Below are 16,926 nucleotides of genomic sequence, written 5' to 3' on the forward strand. Positions count from 1 at the left end.
GTGCATGAGTGTGTGCGTGTGTACGTGCGTGTCTGTGTGTGTTTGTCCACATGCCTGTGTATGTTTTTTGTACTTTGAAAGGGCTTTAAATCGGTGTCTCCGAACAATGTTGACATTCGAAGTGCGATCAGCGTGTAAATATCCGGCACAAGAATTCCTCTTATGGACAGAAAGAAATCTGCCAGTAAGAAAGCCTACAGGAGCAAATTCGCGGTGACATTCCTGCAAAGTGCTCTCAATTTGTACTTCAGGGGATCCTCCACCTGAAGTTGTTTGGTATAAGGACAACGAATTGCTGGACGCCAGCTTCTCTGTGCTGTGGCCGCAAGGGGTCGTGCGGAACGAGCTGCGACTGGGCCCGCTACGACGACGAGACCTTCTCGTCGCGCTTCAGTGCACTGCTTCGAATAACAACCTGACGGAGGAGCTCACAGCCCGCCTTAAGCTGGATCTCACTCGTGAGTTTGCAGAGTGAGCTCGCGTGTTGTGCTCGCGTAGCGCATGTGTCGCGTTCCTTCCTTATTCCATGTTGTATTTGCGCTTTTCCTTGCAATACATCGCACCAACAAGGCCGAATCTGTTCACTCGAGCTCGTCAGTCATGTGTTTGAATTGACAGACACGATTGCCATATCTAGTTTTATAAGCGTCGTAGTGTTCCTTTTACGTAAACAAGTTGACAACGCGGTCTACTTTAACAAAACTTCTGTAATGTAATTGTTCCCTCTTTTGTGGACGTTCCGACGCCACAAATTAATGATAATGAGCAGAATGGTACAAATATATTATCTGTGACGACAGAAAATGGCAAATGACATTAGTTTTCCGCAAGCGAAGCTTTGCGTATGGCAGTCCTGCATATCGAACGCTCGTAAAGAAAGACTACGAAATATGGTTCTCGTGTATCCCAAGATGCACACAGTTTAATAGGTTGCTATCTGTGCCCTGCGCAAAATGAAACGCACATTTTGACTAATGGGCACATAAACCTACAGTTTAAGCAGAACACCATATCTTTGGGGTCAGATAACTAGGCATGTGAACTTTTTGTCCCCTCTATCTGAGAACAATCGATTATCGGCCAAGACCGAATGGCGATGCTTTCCAGGTCATATTTCCCAGCTCAACTATTACCGCTTACCAAATGACAACATTCAGAAAGAGGCAACACATTCATTACCTGCTCCGTCAGAGTAACACTTGAAGAGGCACGCTTTTGATTTACATGTCCCGCGACTTATCACGTCGTGTCGCTTTTGCAAGTGCCTCACAATTGATTACCATCATGTCTATGTCCTATATCACTGGAGCAGTGAAACCCACGGAGGTGAAGGTGTCGTTGCCAGCACTTTCGGCCCCTTCTGGTGGCGCCACCCTGGTGGCCGGTGAGGTGGCCGAGGCACGTTGTCAAGCGCGGGGTGCTCGTCCCGTGGCGCAAGTCGCCTGGTTCAAGGGAAGCGAGCGAATGCAGCACGACCGCCTGCTGACTCGCGAGCCAGGATTGACGCTGAGTGCCGTGAGCTTTGTGGTCCGTGCCCAGGACCACGGTTTGCAGCTTACGTGCCGTGCAGACAACCCGAGCCTTCCGGGGAGCGAGATCAGCGACTCATTTGTGCTTGATGTTCAGTGTGAGTAGATGAACTAAGCTTCTGCACGAGCCATTTTTTTATGATGTGATCTATCATAGGAGCAAAGATGGTGAAGAGAGCGAAGAGGGCAGATAATATAATGTGTAAAAAGTAATTGTTCACAGCGCCACTGTCGTCACGTCACCATTATTTACTACATGTATACTACATGTAGTAGAAAAGTATACTACATGTTTCCAGAATATTTGATATCGTATATACATAGACAAATAGCCACACAACAGAGGAAATAAGTGCAATACTGACATCTTTATGTGTGCTATGAGACCTGTAGAACTTTCTTTAGCTACTCAAGAACCAACCTTGAAGACCGTATACATAGTCCAGAAAAGCGCTATTAATAGTTCACTAGCGCCTTTGCTTTCGCCAGCAATGGTATCAAGCTACGCCCACCGTTACTCACTATAGGTTATTCATTACGAATCCTTTAATTATTTCATGCTATTTGCAGACGTGAACTCAACGCCGTACTATGCACCATGCATTTGTGGATTGAGGACATGTTGCCTTAATTCAAAGTGAGTCAATGCGCTCTGCGTATATTTAGAGCGAGGACGCGGCGTGCCATACCACTTAAAACTATGTATTTTGTTTATAACTGCACCATGTTGTGGGCAATCCTGGATATTATACCTAGTATTTAAGACTTCAATGTCAAGGCACCTGTTCTGCTCAATGTGCGACTCATAAACTGTGGCGCCCACATTGGTAAAAAACGTTAACGATGAGCATAAATAAGTTTACTTGTCATGTGATCAAATGTTGTTTCATTGATTGATTGATTGACTGACTTACTTACTGATTGATTGATTGATTGAGTGAGTGATTGAGTGATTGATTGATTGATTGATTGAAATAATAGCGATGCGAAAGAACGAACAGCAGAAGTGACGTAATATCAAGAGAAGAAGGCGAAGGATGTTGTCGGCTGTAGGCGGTTCTGTTAGTGTGGCACTTGCTGGTGACGTAACACGCCCAAGTATTGAAACATTTATAGGGTTAGATGAAGACAAAAGTGCGTTAGAGGGTTGTTAATTGTAAGCACTTGTATGATATGTATTTGCGTACGCATAAGCAAAAACACCTTCAAATTAGCGCAGAAGTAAGAAGTGCGGCAAGTGCGGAGCACAGCCCATCTACAGTAGCAGTCTAGCCCAGAAAAATATAAAAACTAAACTATAGTTGTGTGGAGCTCTCGCGGTATACCACGAGAGCCCGAAACACCACAATATATATATATATATATATATATATATATATATATATATATATATATATATATATATATATATATATATATATATATATATATTGTGGTGTTTCGGGCTCTCGCGGTATACCGCGAGAGCTCCACACAACTATAGTTGTGTGGAGCCATCAATTGCGCTGTGTTTCCGGGGGCTCCGTGTCCCTCTCCTCCCTGCCTGGACGGAGTGGCAGCGGGTCATAAAACACTGTCGCTCGGCTGTCATCCTGCCCACGGGAAGGTCAACAGGCTTTCCCCATTGGCCGACATTTTGGCGGGATTCGGGCTTTGCTTGCGTGCGCTCCGGGTACGCGCGCGCAAGACGGGTTTCGGGGAGACCACATCGGGGCGTCTGACGGTGCGTACGTGTTCCTCTCTACCGGCGGCGGCCCCCTTTTTCTGTCACCGGCCGATGGTTACTTCGACTCGGAGGGGTCCCGGCCTCGGCGGGCGAGCGCACTCTTCCGTCGTCGCGGTGTACTGAGGCAGCGTCTTCCGATCGTGCCCCCGTCCGTTCGTCTGTCGTTTCTTTCTATTTCCATTTTCTCTGCTGTGGGTCGTGTGATGGCAGGCGCTCACCGAAAGACAGGCAACCTCTCAGTGCTGGGTTCTTTGTTCTTTGCTCTCTCTGTCGCCGTGCGCCGTTAGCGGCTACCGGCGACCATTTGGCCATGTTTTGTGACTTAATTAACTTCAGATTCGGGCGTGATGTTAAAGCGTGTGTTTGTATTGAGTCCCAGCTTAAGAAATGTTCTTTGTGGCTTCTAGAGAGCTTTGCCTAGGGCCTCCCTTGCTGCGCGCACAGTCTAGCCTTCCCCAAAGCTGGGGCCGGCGGGGCGCGTACGCGCGCAGCTGCGCGTCGGCACACGGAGTGGGCCGGAGCAAGCGCAGACGCGGTGCCCTGCACGCGTGGCGGCTCGAAGTGCTCGAACCCGCGGTGGTCGTCCAGAGCGCGCGAAATCAGAGCGTGCGCGCCGTGAGCTGAGCGTAGCGAGGAGACCACAGTAAATATAAATTCGGTTTTCTACCCTACAGTGGAGGAGGGTAAGTAGAACGACACGAAGAAAATATAGAAATAGAAGAAGAACAAGTACACGATAACTCCTGGTCTCGATCACCACACGGAATCGCAGCACAGGATGACGTGCAGGGAAATGAACACCATTTGAGGCTGAAAACGTTTGTGCAAGTTTGTCGCACTCGAGAATTAAAGCAGTGGCTTCGCCGCCCACTTCAGTCATGGGTTTTGAGGTTGGCGTCGCAAAACGATCTGTTTTGACAACGGACTGTGACCAACACAGTCGCAAGGGATTCTTTCTGTGTGCACCGCATCGAGGATATTCACACAAAACACATTCTAGGGTTTCCTCGCAAAGACAGTCATCACATGAAGCGTTGTCGGTTATGCCAAAATGCGAAAGCAGAAATATTTCGTGAAGGCCACTCCGAGCAATGGTCAACAAAGCATGACTTCTTCTTTTGCGATAAGTGCCTGAAGTCTGGCGCATTGTTCTTACCGTCGCTGGCTGCAGATCCACCGCAGCTGTCGCTCACTGCTTCCGACCTTCGTCCCCACGAGGGTGACAACTCCACTCTACGCTGCGATTGGAGCGCCAACCCCACCGTGAACGCCGTCTGGTGGCGTCGCGACGGGCAGCTGCTAGAGTGGCGAGATGAAGTGCTTCACCTGAGCAACGTGACCAGAGCTCACTCCGGCCTTTATGAGTGCCTCGCCTCTAACCGTTTCGGCGAAAGTTTCAGCAACCAACTGAGGCTCTCCGTGCAATGTAAGTGCCGTATGGATGCTCAAATATATTCGTAACAAGCGCGTCTGGTTGAAATAGGGGTAACTAATAAAGAGTGCTCAAAATTCTTCGTGGCAAAATAATAAAAATGAATTCGATGCAAAATTGTGTCCGCCAGACACTCATTCAATTCGCTAGAGAAAGTGCACAGAAGAATGGAAAGGTAAAAAGAAGGCACAGGTATTGCTTATACATGCCATCGGAGTGAGAGCGGCAAGGAAAAATATCCAATAGAGGCATCGGTGACTGTTCTGTTTCCGCTTTTCAGTTTCAGGATGTTCTAGAGCACCCAATTTGTTTAATGCGGTAGCGACGAATTTGTAGCATCGTTCCGAGGACCCTGTGATCCCAAACGGTGGTCTACTTCAAGTTTTTGTTGTTCATCAGCTGCACGCGCGTAAAGAAATAGCTATACTTAATAGCCGGATATTCCATCTACTTCACCAATGTAGGTCTTTGTAAGGTCTTTTAGGTCTTTTTAGGCCTGGCGACAAGCTCTTGGGATAATCGCCGCTAAAATGAGAGACATTATTTATTCAGCTACGCCTCGTGTAATTCTTGTCCCGGTCTTTACCTCGCGAGTGCAGTCGCTCCCGAGTGCGCCGAGGGCCAGCGGGAGGAGTACGCGGCGTCGCCCGAGCTCCGCGTCGCTTGTGAGGTTCGCGCCAACCCGAGCGACGAGCTGCACTTCGAGTGGCTGGCCAACACCACGAAGCGTGCGGGCCGCATCAACAGCCTGGCGGTGAACGGAACGCGGGCCCTGGCGCGGGCTGTCGCCAGCAGGGAGCTGGAGTACGGCCTGCTGCTCTGCTGGGCCTCAAACAACGTGGGGAAGCAGCGCGATCCGTGCATCTTCCGCATCGTGCCGCCCGGTGGGTGTCGGCGCTCAAGCAAGATTGAGTATTGCCGAAATTCAGTCTGGGCTGTTAGAAGAAAGCGTGAACAAGTACGCCGCAATTAACACTTTCTGAGTGTGCTTTCCTTTCTTTCTTTTTTGCCAGCCGCGCTTTAGCCATGCATGCCAGGGTAGCCAGGGTAGCCAGGGTAGCCAGGGTAGCAGGGTAGCAGCGCCTAACTGGGTTACCCTCAGTTCACTTGAAATTCCTACGTGTAGCGACGGGGCATCATATAAAAGAACCATTTTCACTGTTTTACACATGTTGCATATATTCATGACAGTGTTTCTTTACCAAGTCCCAATTTTGTAGGCTTCGAATCACCCTTTTACCTAACGAAATGTCGTGCCCACATGCATCCTCTTTCGCAATCCTTAAGCCTATCTAACTCGTACTTCGATTGCCTGCTATATTTAGGAATCTGCTGCTTTTGAAGGCGTTTCCTAGATTCCTCCTGCTTACTTTCTCCCTTCCTTCCTTCATTTATTGCTTGCTTCTTTCCTTTACGGTTTCGTTACTTCCTTTTTTATTTCTTTTATTGCTTCCTTTATTTCTTACTTTTTTTCTTTAATTTCTTCCTTGCTGCCTTCCTTCTTACCACCTTTCCTTCCTCCATCCCTTATATAATTTCTTTCTTGCTTGCTTCTTTCGTTTCTTCCTTGCTCCTTTCCTTTCCTTCCTTCTTTCTTTCTTTGTCGCGATTTGCACAGCACCTCCGGGAAGTCCTCACAACTGTACGGTGACAGCCCAAAGTCAAGATGGCATGGCGGTCACCTGTTCACCGGGCTCCACAGGCGGTCTCCTGGTGACCTTCTTCGCCGAGCTGCTCGTCGAAGGAACGGCCACGTCGCCCCTTACGCTGTTGCAAAACGCCAGCGACTCCCGGCGGCCAGAGTTCAACTTCGCAGGGCTGCCCAAGGAGGGCTCATTGCTGGTCCGCGTTTACGCAGCCAACTCGCAAGGCCGAAGCGCGCACGCTGAGGTGCACCTGCCCGCCGGATTATCGCTACTGCACAAACCCTCTCCTACCGCCGGTGAGTTTTGCGTATACGAGCGTCGTCACAAGATGTTGTAGCTACAGGTCGCTTAGCTTTGCGGCAGTTAAACGTCTCTTACATTGTCATTGGGGTGTTCACGATCCGTCGCACAGTTCATTGCCTCTTCGAAATGTAAGAGGAACGCGCGAAGCTTCCTGATTGCGGGCTATAGCAGATTCTGCCGGAAACACAAGGCCTGCCAGTTTTTAAGTAGAGCGTCTCTTTCACCCCAGTACCTTGGGCAAAGAACGAGTTCTAAGTGGTTCTTAACCAAAATAATAGAAGATAACTATTAGGAACGAGCAAACTAGGTAAAAAGGGTGCACGTGTACTGACCGTAACCGTGAGGGCACATGAGAGATACGTGAACAAAAAAGGAAATAAAAAAGAAAGAAAGAAACGAAGGAAAGAATTTATTGTAAATGTAACCTAACACCTTCTGTTGGTGGGATACCATATTTACACGATTATAATGTGCCTTCGATTGTAACGCGCACTTGACATTACCGGCCACAAGTTAAAGAAATGATGTGTCCACGATGGCTCGTTCACCATACTTACACAGTAAAACAGATGTAACAATAACGATTTGTTCTCACTTCGGAAAGGAAATTTAAAACAACCGAAGTACAGTGGACCGCGAATATACATCTGCTCTTTATCACTATGAACCGCCCAGTATAATATTTCCTTGAAAAAAATATCAAAAAAGAAAACCAAAAGAGAACGCCTCACCTTCGCTGCCATTGATAGCAGTCAAGATACCACACTTGTGAAACACCTCGAAGACCATGCAGCCTAGATATCGGACGAAACGGGCATAAACATTGCTAAAGCGCGCACAGCTGCTGTGACGTGCGCATTAGATAGGATTACAGCAATTTTTGACACAATAACGATAGGCTGTCAGTACAAGAGTTCTTCTTTCTGTCTGTATTCTAACTCGAATACAAGTCTTTGATAAATTGTCTTGCAAGCAATGCGCGTTTTATCATTGATACAACATGTAAAGCATAGCTTAAAACGACAAGGAATGCTATCGATGTACTGCAGGCTGAATGTTAGTCTGTGCGATTGCTTGGCGAACGAAGACACTAACTATAGCCCTGCAAAGAGTTCGACGAAGCGCCTAAAAAAAGAGCTGTTTACGTAACCCCCGCAGCTTGACAGGTGTTGTTCGTGTATATATATAGACACAACATCACCATCTGTGCACCCACGTGCCCCTGTGTTAACGCGCGCGTTAAGAACGGTTCTGAGTTACTGAACGCTCTAGGCGACGAGAAACAAGAAAAGTGTAAGCAACTAGGCGCTCTAGCAAGCGTATTTTATTGGAAAAACTCGAGAGGAGAAAAGTGCGAAAAAAAAAGAAGCGTTGCCTTGAATGCCGCTCCACCTATCGGTCTTCCTTCTCTTCTACTCATGTGAAGAAAGTGCGTCTCGATTGCGGGAGATGATTGCGTCCAACACTGCTTTTGTTCTTTTCTTCATCTCTGACTTGTTTTATATTTGGTTAAAGTCCTGCTGCCTTTTGTACTGACGGCAACTTATGCTACGCTTTATTGTCACACGCAGATGAAACTAATGGGAGAAAGGTTTGCCTGATCCACTACTCTTGTTTTTGCAAATATGTTCGTGATCTTGTAGTAGCATACGAGCTGCCTAAAGTTGGCCGGTAATTCCTCCGTGCAAAACACTCGGTAGTTCTGATGACCTTCACATGAAGATAATCAGCGTCTGCTTTCGTCAAGTAACAAATCTTAAACCCTAACAAAACTTGGACCCAGGTTTGCATTATGTTATGTCTCTTGCGAACGACATTTTCCTGCCGATTGAGCACGCAGCAGCTTCACTAACAAGGCAACCAGGGATGCGTTAGTTGCTCCTGCACATGACACGTTCACCAACAAATGCCAGTATTCTCGCATATTCTAACGTATACGGGCAGCGTTTTAGTTGCTATATTTCTATTTTCGGTTGGTCTCTTTTTTTATTTTGCAGACTCCAGCGCGGTGAAGCTACCAGGCCATGTTTTGGGCTTTCTCGTTACGGCAGTCGTCGCACTTGTTTTTGTTATTGTCTCTCTGACTGCTGCGGGACACTGGAAGCGACGGCGGAGGCGTAAAGGTGGGCGCAATTGTTTGTTGAACATTTTAGAAAAGACGCTTTCAAACTATGGTGTAAAAGCCTCTTTCTGGAGGTTAACGAGGAAACATTTTCAGTGAACTACAGTTCATTTTGAAGAAAGTGTAGGTCACCGTTGCAGGTGACTACGGCATTTATTTGAAGCGGCCGCTGGCTGGACGATGGTCCCAGGTGCACTACTTCCACGCCGATGCTCGGACCATGCGCGCTGCCGTATTATCCACGTGTAAAATTCACACGTGGCGGTTTTCTTCATCGACAGCGTTGTAGCCCCTAGATTACGTAACGCCACCATAAAAAGATATAGCCGAAGGCGCAAATGGCAATTCTCTGGGCGCTTTTGCCGCCAGAAATGGCCTATTTTCCCACTATACAATCTCAAGTGGCTCTAGGTTCCTTGTATCTACGAAGCTAGAGAAGTTTCTACTGCCACAGGCCTTGGATGTTTTTCCCGGAAGCTCCCATATATGAACGCGGCAGTGGATAAATGGTCTTGCACGTCATTCGTTTCACCGCTATCGACGAGATTTGTGGAAATTGTTTATATCTTCTTATGGTAGAAAACCACACCTGAATTCACAAAGGGCTTTGTATGCACATTGATTTTTAAGGGAAGACACCAGGCACTCGTCATAGGAACCACATTACCAGTGAGGTGACCTGGCCAATAAGAAATCTTTTTGCAAGAAATTATGTGTGAATTCAGCTCAAAGTGTTGTTATTTAGGTAATAAATTATTTTACAAAAAGTTGTTAATTATCGAAAACTAAAAGAAGGAAGCATTAAAATTACAGCTTTGTAAGATCAAACGGAGGCGATGTCACAATGTTGTCAGCTGTAGCTGTTGTTACACCCAAAGGCGAGTGAAATTCATATAATATATAGCGCCATAAAATATATAATTAATTTGCAAGTATGACTTCTACAATCTCTCCGTAAACACCGTAATAATTGTAGGTCACCTGCAAATTAAGGAATCACGTTGCCCACTTCAGACATTCTAACAAAACGAAGTTTACAAAATTCAGATATTTATTTTTGGGTAGAGCTACGGGGTCGCAAGCTTCGTGGTACAATTTTTTAGACTTAGTGATATTAACAATCTTATCTTAAAAGAAAAGTCCCTCATTCAGGCTTTTGTGTATGAAATAGGTAGAACCTAGCTCTTTTTAAAGGATATACTGCTTTAGTGTCATAGTGAGTTAACTTTAAAGTAATTAAACTAAGCCATGGGGTTTTACGTGCGAAAACTACGACCTGATTATGAAGTACGCCGAAGTTGGAGACTCCGGAATAATTTCGTTCTCCTGGGGTTCTTCAACGCGCACCTAAATCTAAGTACGCGGGTGTTTTCGCATTTCGCCCCCATCGAAATGCGGCCGCCGTAGCCAGGATTTGATCCTGCGACCTTGTGCTTAGTAGGCCAACACCATAGCCACTAACCTACCACGGCGGGTTGACTTCATTTTGTTGGACACTGAAGCTTATTCCTTGAATTGCAATAAAAAGTTGACAATACCCAATAGAAATCAGGATATGCGTGAAAGATTAGACCATCTGACGCCCTTTACCTTTTTTTAGTGGTGGTTGTGCAACATCGGTTAAATGGAACGGAGCGCCTCTGTTTCAAATGTTGGAGATCGTTTAGCTTCCCTTCCTTTGATTTAATTTGGTTTCGTGTCTAGCTTAATATTATTACGACGTTATTACATGAGTGCAGCCGAGTGAGCGTTAACTGTGCGGTCCTACCAGAAACAGCTTTCTTTTCTCATTAGCCACGCGTCGCTCAAGATAACAAAAGATGAAATGTACCCTCTCGGGAGTAGGTCACGAGCAATAAAAAGAACCGTTCTATCTACACAAAGCAATAGCATTCTCCGTCCCTTGTGACTTTACATTTCCCTTTTCAAAATATGTATCTCTGGGGTGTTTTCCATTTGCCGCCCCAATGTTTTTTAAGGATTGCCTATGGCACATATCACAGTTCTGACGCTTCACCTAAATTACTCGGTAAAGTGACCATTACTTCTACGAGAAATCAAGATATTGAGTTAAATAATTAAGATAATTACGCTAAATACATTTTTAATAGTTACTTTACGCCACATACTTTATTCTACGATTTGTAGTCGCTGAGTTCGCTTGGCGTAACCACTTGGAACAATTTCTCTGGACAGCACCAGTTCCGAGATAATAATTTTCAAATTTTCCGTCGAAATGAATTGGTGTTCCACTTACTTTTGTGCGTCAATACATAAAACAGCGGTTCCTTAAAAACAAACTGCAATATCAATGCATTTTGTCGGAGACATTGAAAATTATTATCTTGGAACTGGCGCGGTACAGAGAATTTGTTCTAAGTGCACACGGCTTGCGAACTCACCTATTATGATTTGTAGATTTAGATATGTGCGGCAAAGTAAATAATGATAATGTTAATTAGCATAACTATGTTAAGTACAAGGATTAGAAACCGTTAAAATAGCTGAAGTTAATAGAACCACGGTATATATATATATATATATATATATATATATATATATATATATATATATATATATATATATATATATATATATATATATATATATATATATATATATATTAAGCAGAGTGGCAATAGAATACCTACATACAATAGTGAACGAATCAGAACAAGCAAGTACAAATTTACACAATTTTTATTCACACCATGTCTGTAAACTATATTTCCAATCCGTCATTGTTCGGGGAACAAAAGAAAATTTAAACGTATCAGTTCGAGTGTAATAGGGTGTTGGTGAGTTAGGAGGATGTTATCTTAAGTGCCGTGCTAATGCAGGCGTTATGTAAGTCGATGGTTTCAAGTTTGTTGTTCAGAAGGAGGGAAAGGAAATGAAGCCTCGACTGCTTTCGGTGAGATTAGGTATAGAATTTCCTGACATAACTGTAGAGGCAGAGTCCAGATTTGCTAATTTATGAAATACAAACCTGACTGCATTTCTTTGTATTTTTTCAAGACGCCCGATATTTGACTTGGTGTAAGGATCCCATGCTATACATGCATACTCTACCTTTGGTCTAACAAATGAAAAATAACAGTAATTTTACACTAGGAGGAATATTTTTGAGTGTGTATCTAATAAAACAGAGTTTGCAGAAAGCAGGGAAACACATATAATTATTGTGCATGTTCCGAGACAATGTGGAAGTCAAAGCAACACCTAAGTATTCGTAGTTGTTAGTCTGATGCCGTCCTGAAGAACGTATATATAGTGTATAAGAAAAAAGTTTGTGTTCTTTTACAAGAGATATGAAGAAATGCGGATTTCTCAGCGTTAATAAACATCCCCCATTCATTACACAACTTCAATATGTTGCTTAAATTCCTTTCGGTGACAATCTCATCATTCTAACACGTTATATCACTGTGGAAAATACAATGATTGGCAAACAGTCTAATACGCACACCAGCAGTTATGATGTTAACAATGTCAGTTATATACACTAGGAACAGCATAGGACCCAAGACACTACCTTGCGGTAGTGTCTCGGTAGGTCATATATATGACCAATATTTTGTTTTTGCTTTGCAGAGGCAAAACACTCAGTCCAGCTTCAAAAGTAAGTATTCCTACCTTTTCAACCGTTATGCCTGGAAATTTGGAAGTAGAATTATTTTATTTCCTTTTGAGCACATAGTCCTGCTGTATTTGATGTGTGATAGTGGCGCTCAAGGAAAAGCCAGGAGGTCGGCAGTGAAGCACAATTGAGCAGTTGTTGCTTCGGTGGAGATATTTGCGATTGCGCTGGCGCATACTTCTCTAAAGGCCACGGGTTAATGGACTGTGCATTTGAGAACAAGCTATGCGTGAAATGACGAGTACTATTGCGAGAGAGAGACATGTCATGTTAGCTTCAACAAAACGCAACCATGAAAGAGCCCTCATTTTTATCCTGCACCACCAAGGGACGTAAATATTGCGTTGTTGCGCCACTTTTAAACAGCTCCTGGCGGGCTCTACTGAAACCATTGTCGCAGTTGCGCTGCCGTGCCTGCTTTCGCAACATCGGTGACGCATGCAAAGCAGTTGCACCTGTTGCGCTATGGCCGCAGCTCTTACGATTTTATGTTGCGGTTGGAAAAAAATACAAATAAAAGTGGATAACACCGTGAAGACTAAATGTGCCGGAAGACGTAGGAATTCATCTCCTATGGTAAATGCTTTCTAAGTTTCGTGCTCTTCATCGAAGTTGATGCATGCAGCGGAAGCCATGCACGCTATGACTGAAAACGTATTCTATTTGGCCTGTGAACATTGCGCCAAGTGAACCATCCACCTTCCTGACCCCGAGCTCTTCTAGAAAGGGCACTTTCTGTCTTATATTTCTACGAGTGAACAATAGATTTTCCGCTGTAGACTTATATTTTTCTCGATGTGCCGAGCAAGGTGAGAGCCTGTCTTGTCTACCTTGGCTATCTTCTTTTCACACAACTTTTCCGCTCAGCCCAACGTTCCTATTGCATCACCAACTAGCAGAACAGTCCTCCGATCAAAGCCATAGTTCGCCTGTTGGTGCTTCGCGGCAGCTGTCACATCAATGCAAGATAGGAGCCCTAGGCGCAAAACTAACACGAGGCCTAAATTCACCGTCATCTGCACACGGCCGCATTTCTTTAACTGCATCAGCTCCGTCAGCATCTGATGTCTACCCATCAGGGCTTTCTGAACCTGTGCACCCACAAAGATATATATATATATATATATATATATATATTGTGTATGTGCATTGCGGCCTTTTGCCAGGAATTTAGGGGTATGTTGCGTTGGCTTCCGACTGACAAACAGCCTGCATCATTCATTTTAGGATGAATCAATTGTTCCAATTAAAACTCTTTTTCTTTGTGGTATTAAGCTTTTTTGGCGAGGGGTGTGTGGCTAAAATACAGTTAAATATGTAAGAATACTAAGTAAGCAACAGATGTCAACAGAAACGTTCTTTGCTCTCTGGCTTGCTCTCTTAGGATTTAGTTCTAAACGCTTAAAACGCTGTGTTAGCAAACTTCAGTTTGAAGTCTACCTCACCTATGATTCGGCTAAAGATAATTCCCAACGATTGTTGGGTCAGACTGCCAAAGGGTCAGTAGCTGCCAGGGACAGCAAGAAATGGCGTAGAGACAGCAAGAAAACAAAAAGCCCTTGCGAGTGAATGCGGCTGTTAGTTGAAAAGAAATGATTGCACACGTTTCGGCATATAAAGCTTGCTGCAACGGGCGCGGAAAACGTGCTACAAATTATCCCACGTCGATTTCGGCGATGATGGTGATAAAATGGCTATATGCTTCAGTTAAACGCAAGTAGCACGCGAAGTCTTCCATCTGTGCTTCGAGATCATTACACTAATGCGAAAAAAAAAATTCTGTTACGCCACTTTTATGCACCTTACGTCACGTTCCCTGCTTAAAATCAGCCGCGTGCGTATATCGGGACAGTCGGAACGCCATGAACACGTAGCGTTATTGCCTCGCATGGCTGCGCCGTGCCGTTCCTATTATGACGGCGAATTGGAATTGCCTCTACAACAGCGAAGCCGGACGTGTTCATAGCGGAGACGCGAATCGATGGAAAAGCGTGTGCTCCGGTGTAGCCGAACGGACTGCGAGACATTGTTTGTTCTTCGCGGCCACGCGACTGTTCTTTAGCAGCTGGTGGATTTACATAAAGCAAGCAATCGCCGAGCAGCGACGACGATACGCTGTTACACGCGCGTAATTTGGTATACAGTGGCCTGCCTATCGTGACGTCTCCAGGGTTCTCTCGATCCTTTGCGTAATCCCTCACGGCTCACCCCTTTTCCCGAAGCCGCGGCTTTCTTTTTTCTTTTTCTCTCAGCGCTTTTCTTCCGCCCTTCACGGGCACGGTCTTCCAGCGTGTCGAGGCGATCGATCGCGGATGGCGAACACCATCGCTCTAATGCACCCACCGTTGGCCGGCTCGACTGGCCTCTCGGTCACTGCAAGCGTTGCCGTCGAAATCACGCGTTGCTGTCAGATTGATCGAGTGCGCAGCGTTGCGTGCAACGCACGCCGTGCTTTTACGGGCGACAAAGTTGAATCAATTCGCGAGCGGGACGGGAAGTTTCACGGAGCCGTTCTGGCTCATTATTAGATTGATTCCAAGCCCAGCCGCCTGTCCTACAGCGTCGTTGTAAAACGTGTATACCGGCTCGGGCTTGGAATGATTGCTGCACGTGTTCTTCTCCTGACTTTGCGGACGGCAGCCGTAATAGCGGTTGCCATTTGGCGAATGCCCTAACACACGATAGTGGATTGCAACATGGCCCCGAAATCGTTTCTGCTATGACCTGCGTTTGACTGATATGAAAGTATTGCGCTTACGTGTTGACCAGACAGAACTTTGTCGCACGCTTGCTTAATTAAAGCCATAGCGGCGTAGCCTGAGTGAGTCTGAGGTGTCATAGTGCGTATTGCAACACTCCAAGTTAAGAACAAAAGAAGCTCTACGACGGAGTTTTTGCAAAACACGCTTTAGAGCTCCTGTAATAACAGCGACGTTATGCAGGAAGCTCAGTTTTTGTTACACATTGTTTTAGGAACAAGCAAAGGTAGAACTCTCGCTTAGCTGGACGCAAGAAAAAAATATGTAAAGAAATTTTAAGCATGGCTTACAACTAAACTTTCTGTATTTATCGTTCGTAAACTGGGCAACGAAGCTAGGGCTGCACCGTGTTGTAGAAGTGTTAGTGTTAGCAAAGCGCTAATAGGACCTGCATTCCTTTTTCTTTACTTTTTTCTGTTGCGCAGAAACAAAGTTAAAACTAATTTCGACAGTTTGAAATAAGCATACCCATGATTAACGGTGCAGTGGCTACAACTTCCTGGGTCTGTAGCTTCAGCAAGTTCATCTCTCAAACGATTAACGAACGACCAAAAGTAGTGCAACAGCACATCCGTCAATCAAAGATGCATTGAACTTGCTCTGAAATGAAACATTTCGCCCACCATGAATTTCAGGCATAAAAGCAGGCGAAAAGGAAGAGAGAGATTTACTTTGTGTGCAGATATTCCCCCGAGAAGACCTTCTGCGAGTGCTCTTCCGGTGACGTCGTATACCAGTCTCCGGACCTCATCACGAGCAAGTACGGAGTGTCAGGCGAGTACACCAGATTCGATGTTGATTTGTAGTCTGTTTTAGGGCACTCGGTCCTTTGGAGAGAGCTTTGCTATATTCGCCAGTATTCACTCAGCAACCTCTATTAAATTAAGGCGACAGTGCATGTATACCTTGTATGTATGTGAACATGTCTCTCACTCTGTGCGTGCGTGCGTGTCCATTACTTTTTAGATGAGGCAACACGGGGTGCCACAGAACCAAGTGGCCCACTAAACACAGTATTCAACTTTTATCAAATCGACTTCCTTAGACTACTCATTTTCATTCGCGCTGTTTATGCTTTAATGACTCTGCTCTAATCCCAGAAACTGCACAATGTGCCGATTTGTTACTGTTTTAGTTTCCTTTTTTAGCACATAGTGGCTTCTTTGTTGCTTAGTTGCCTAAGTGTTCCTAAATCACACCATGTCATCACACTTTGAGCCTTTAAGAGTTTATAGTTACTGAAAGAGCTGGTGACAAAATATTATTCGACCGTTCATATTTCCAATCACATCCAAACAAACACACATCTGCCGAACAAATACTAAAAGAGCCGGCCACTTACGCTTCAAAAGAGAATGTGTGCGTAACAACGAGTTCATAGTCGCCGTAGCATATCCTTCTTCAGTGTGGCTGTGGATTTTTTGTTCCAGAAGGTCTCACACGTGGGAGGTACCCTGATTTCTAATAGCAGTGATGTTATATTAATGACATAGATGGAGCGTTAGTTATACAATTGGCTCTGCTATTCTTCTAGACGACGTAAGCTCTCTTTACCTCCAGGTAACAAAGTTGTATTTGGAAAAGTCATACGAAATACTTTCATGGCTTTTAAACCACATAACGCTCGCGACGCATCCGATATTTAATTCCGGAAGAGAAATTGCAGTTTAATGACCGCATGCTCTGTGCACAAATCGCAAGACACCCCCCTCCTCCTTTCCTGTCCCGCCCCCCCTCCCCTTAAAAAATTAAATACAACTGTTCGGTAA

At 45.1% G+C, this 16,926-nt stretch overlaps 1 protein-coding gene and 1 long non-coding RNA gene across 2 annotated transcripts in view; both read left to right on the plus strand.

Annotated features, from left to right (window-relative positions):
* LOC142583473 (neural cell adhesion molecule 2-like) overlaps window positions 1-6,670 on the plus strand; it is a 57,463-nt gene extending 50,793 nt beyond the window's left edge. Inside the window, exons 4-8 of the mRNA XM_075693961.1 lie at window positions 252-458; window positions 1,313-1,627; window positions 4,427-4,681; window positions 5,287-5,571; window positions 6,306-6,670. Of these exons, the coding sequence (XP_075550076.1) occupies window positions 252-458; window positions 1,313-1,627; window positions 4,427-4,681; window positions 5,287-5,571; window positions 6,306-6,670 (1,427 nt within the window). The remainder of the gene's footprint in view (window positions 1-251; window positions 459-1,312; window positions 1,628-4,426; window positions 4,682-5,286; window positions 5,572-6,305) is intronic.
* Window positions 6,671-8,644: 1,974 nt separating this feature from the next.
* Window positions 8,645-16,874, plus strand: LOC142582390 (uncharacterized). Its single transcript, XR_012828431.1, has 3 exons — window positions 8,645-8,759; window positions 12,353-12,380; window positions 15,840-16,874. It is a non-coding gene; the product is annotated as an uncharacterized LOC142582390 (long non-coding RNA).
* The last annotated feature ends 52 nt before the right edge of the window (window positions 16,875-16,926 follow it).

This window comes from Dermacentor variabilis, chromosome 5, assembly GCF_050947875.1.
Source record: "Dermacentor variabilis isolate Ectoservices chromosome 5, ASM5094787v1, whole genome shotgun sequence".
NCBI lineage: Eukaryota > Metazoa > Arthropoda > Arachnida > Ixodida > Ixodidae > Dermacentor > Dermacentor variabilis.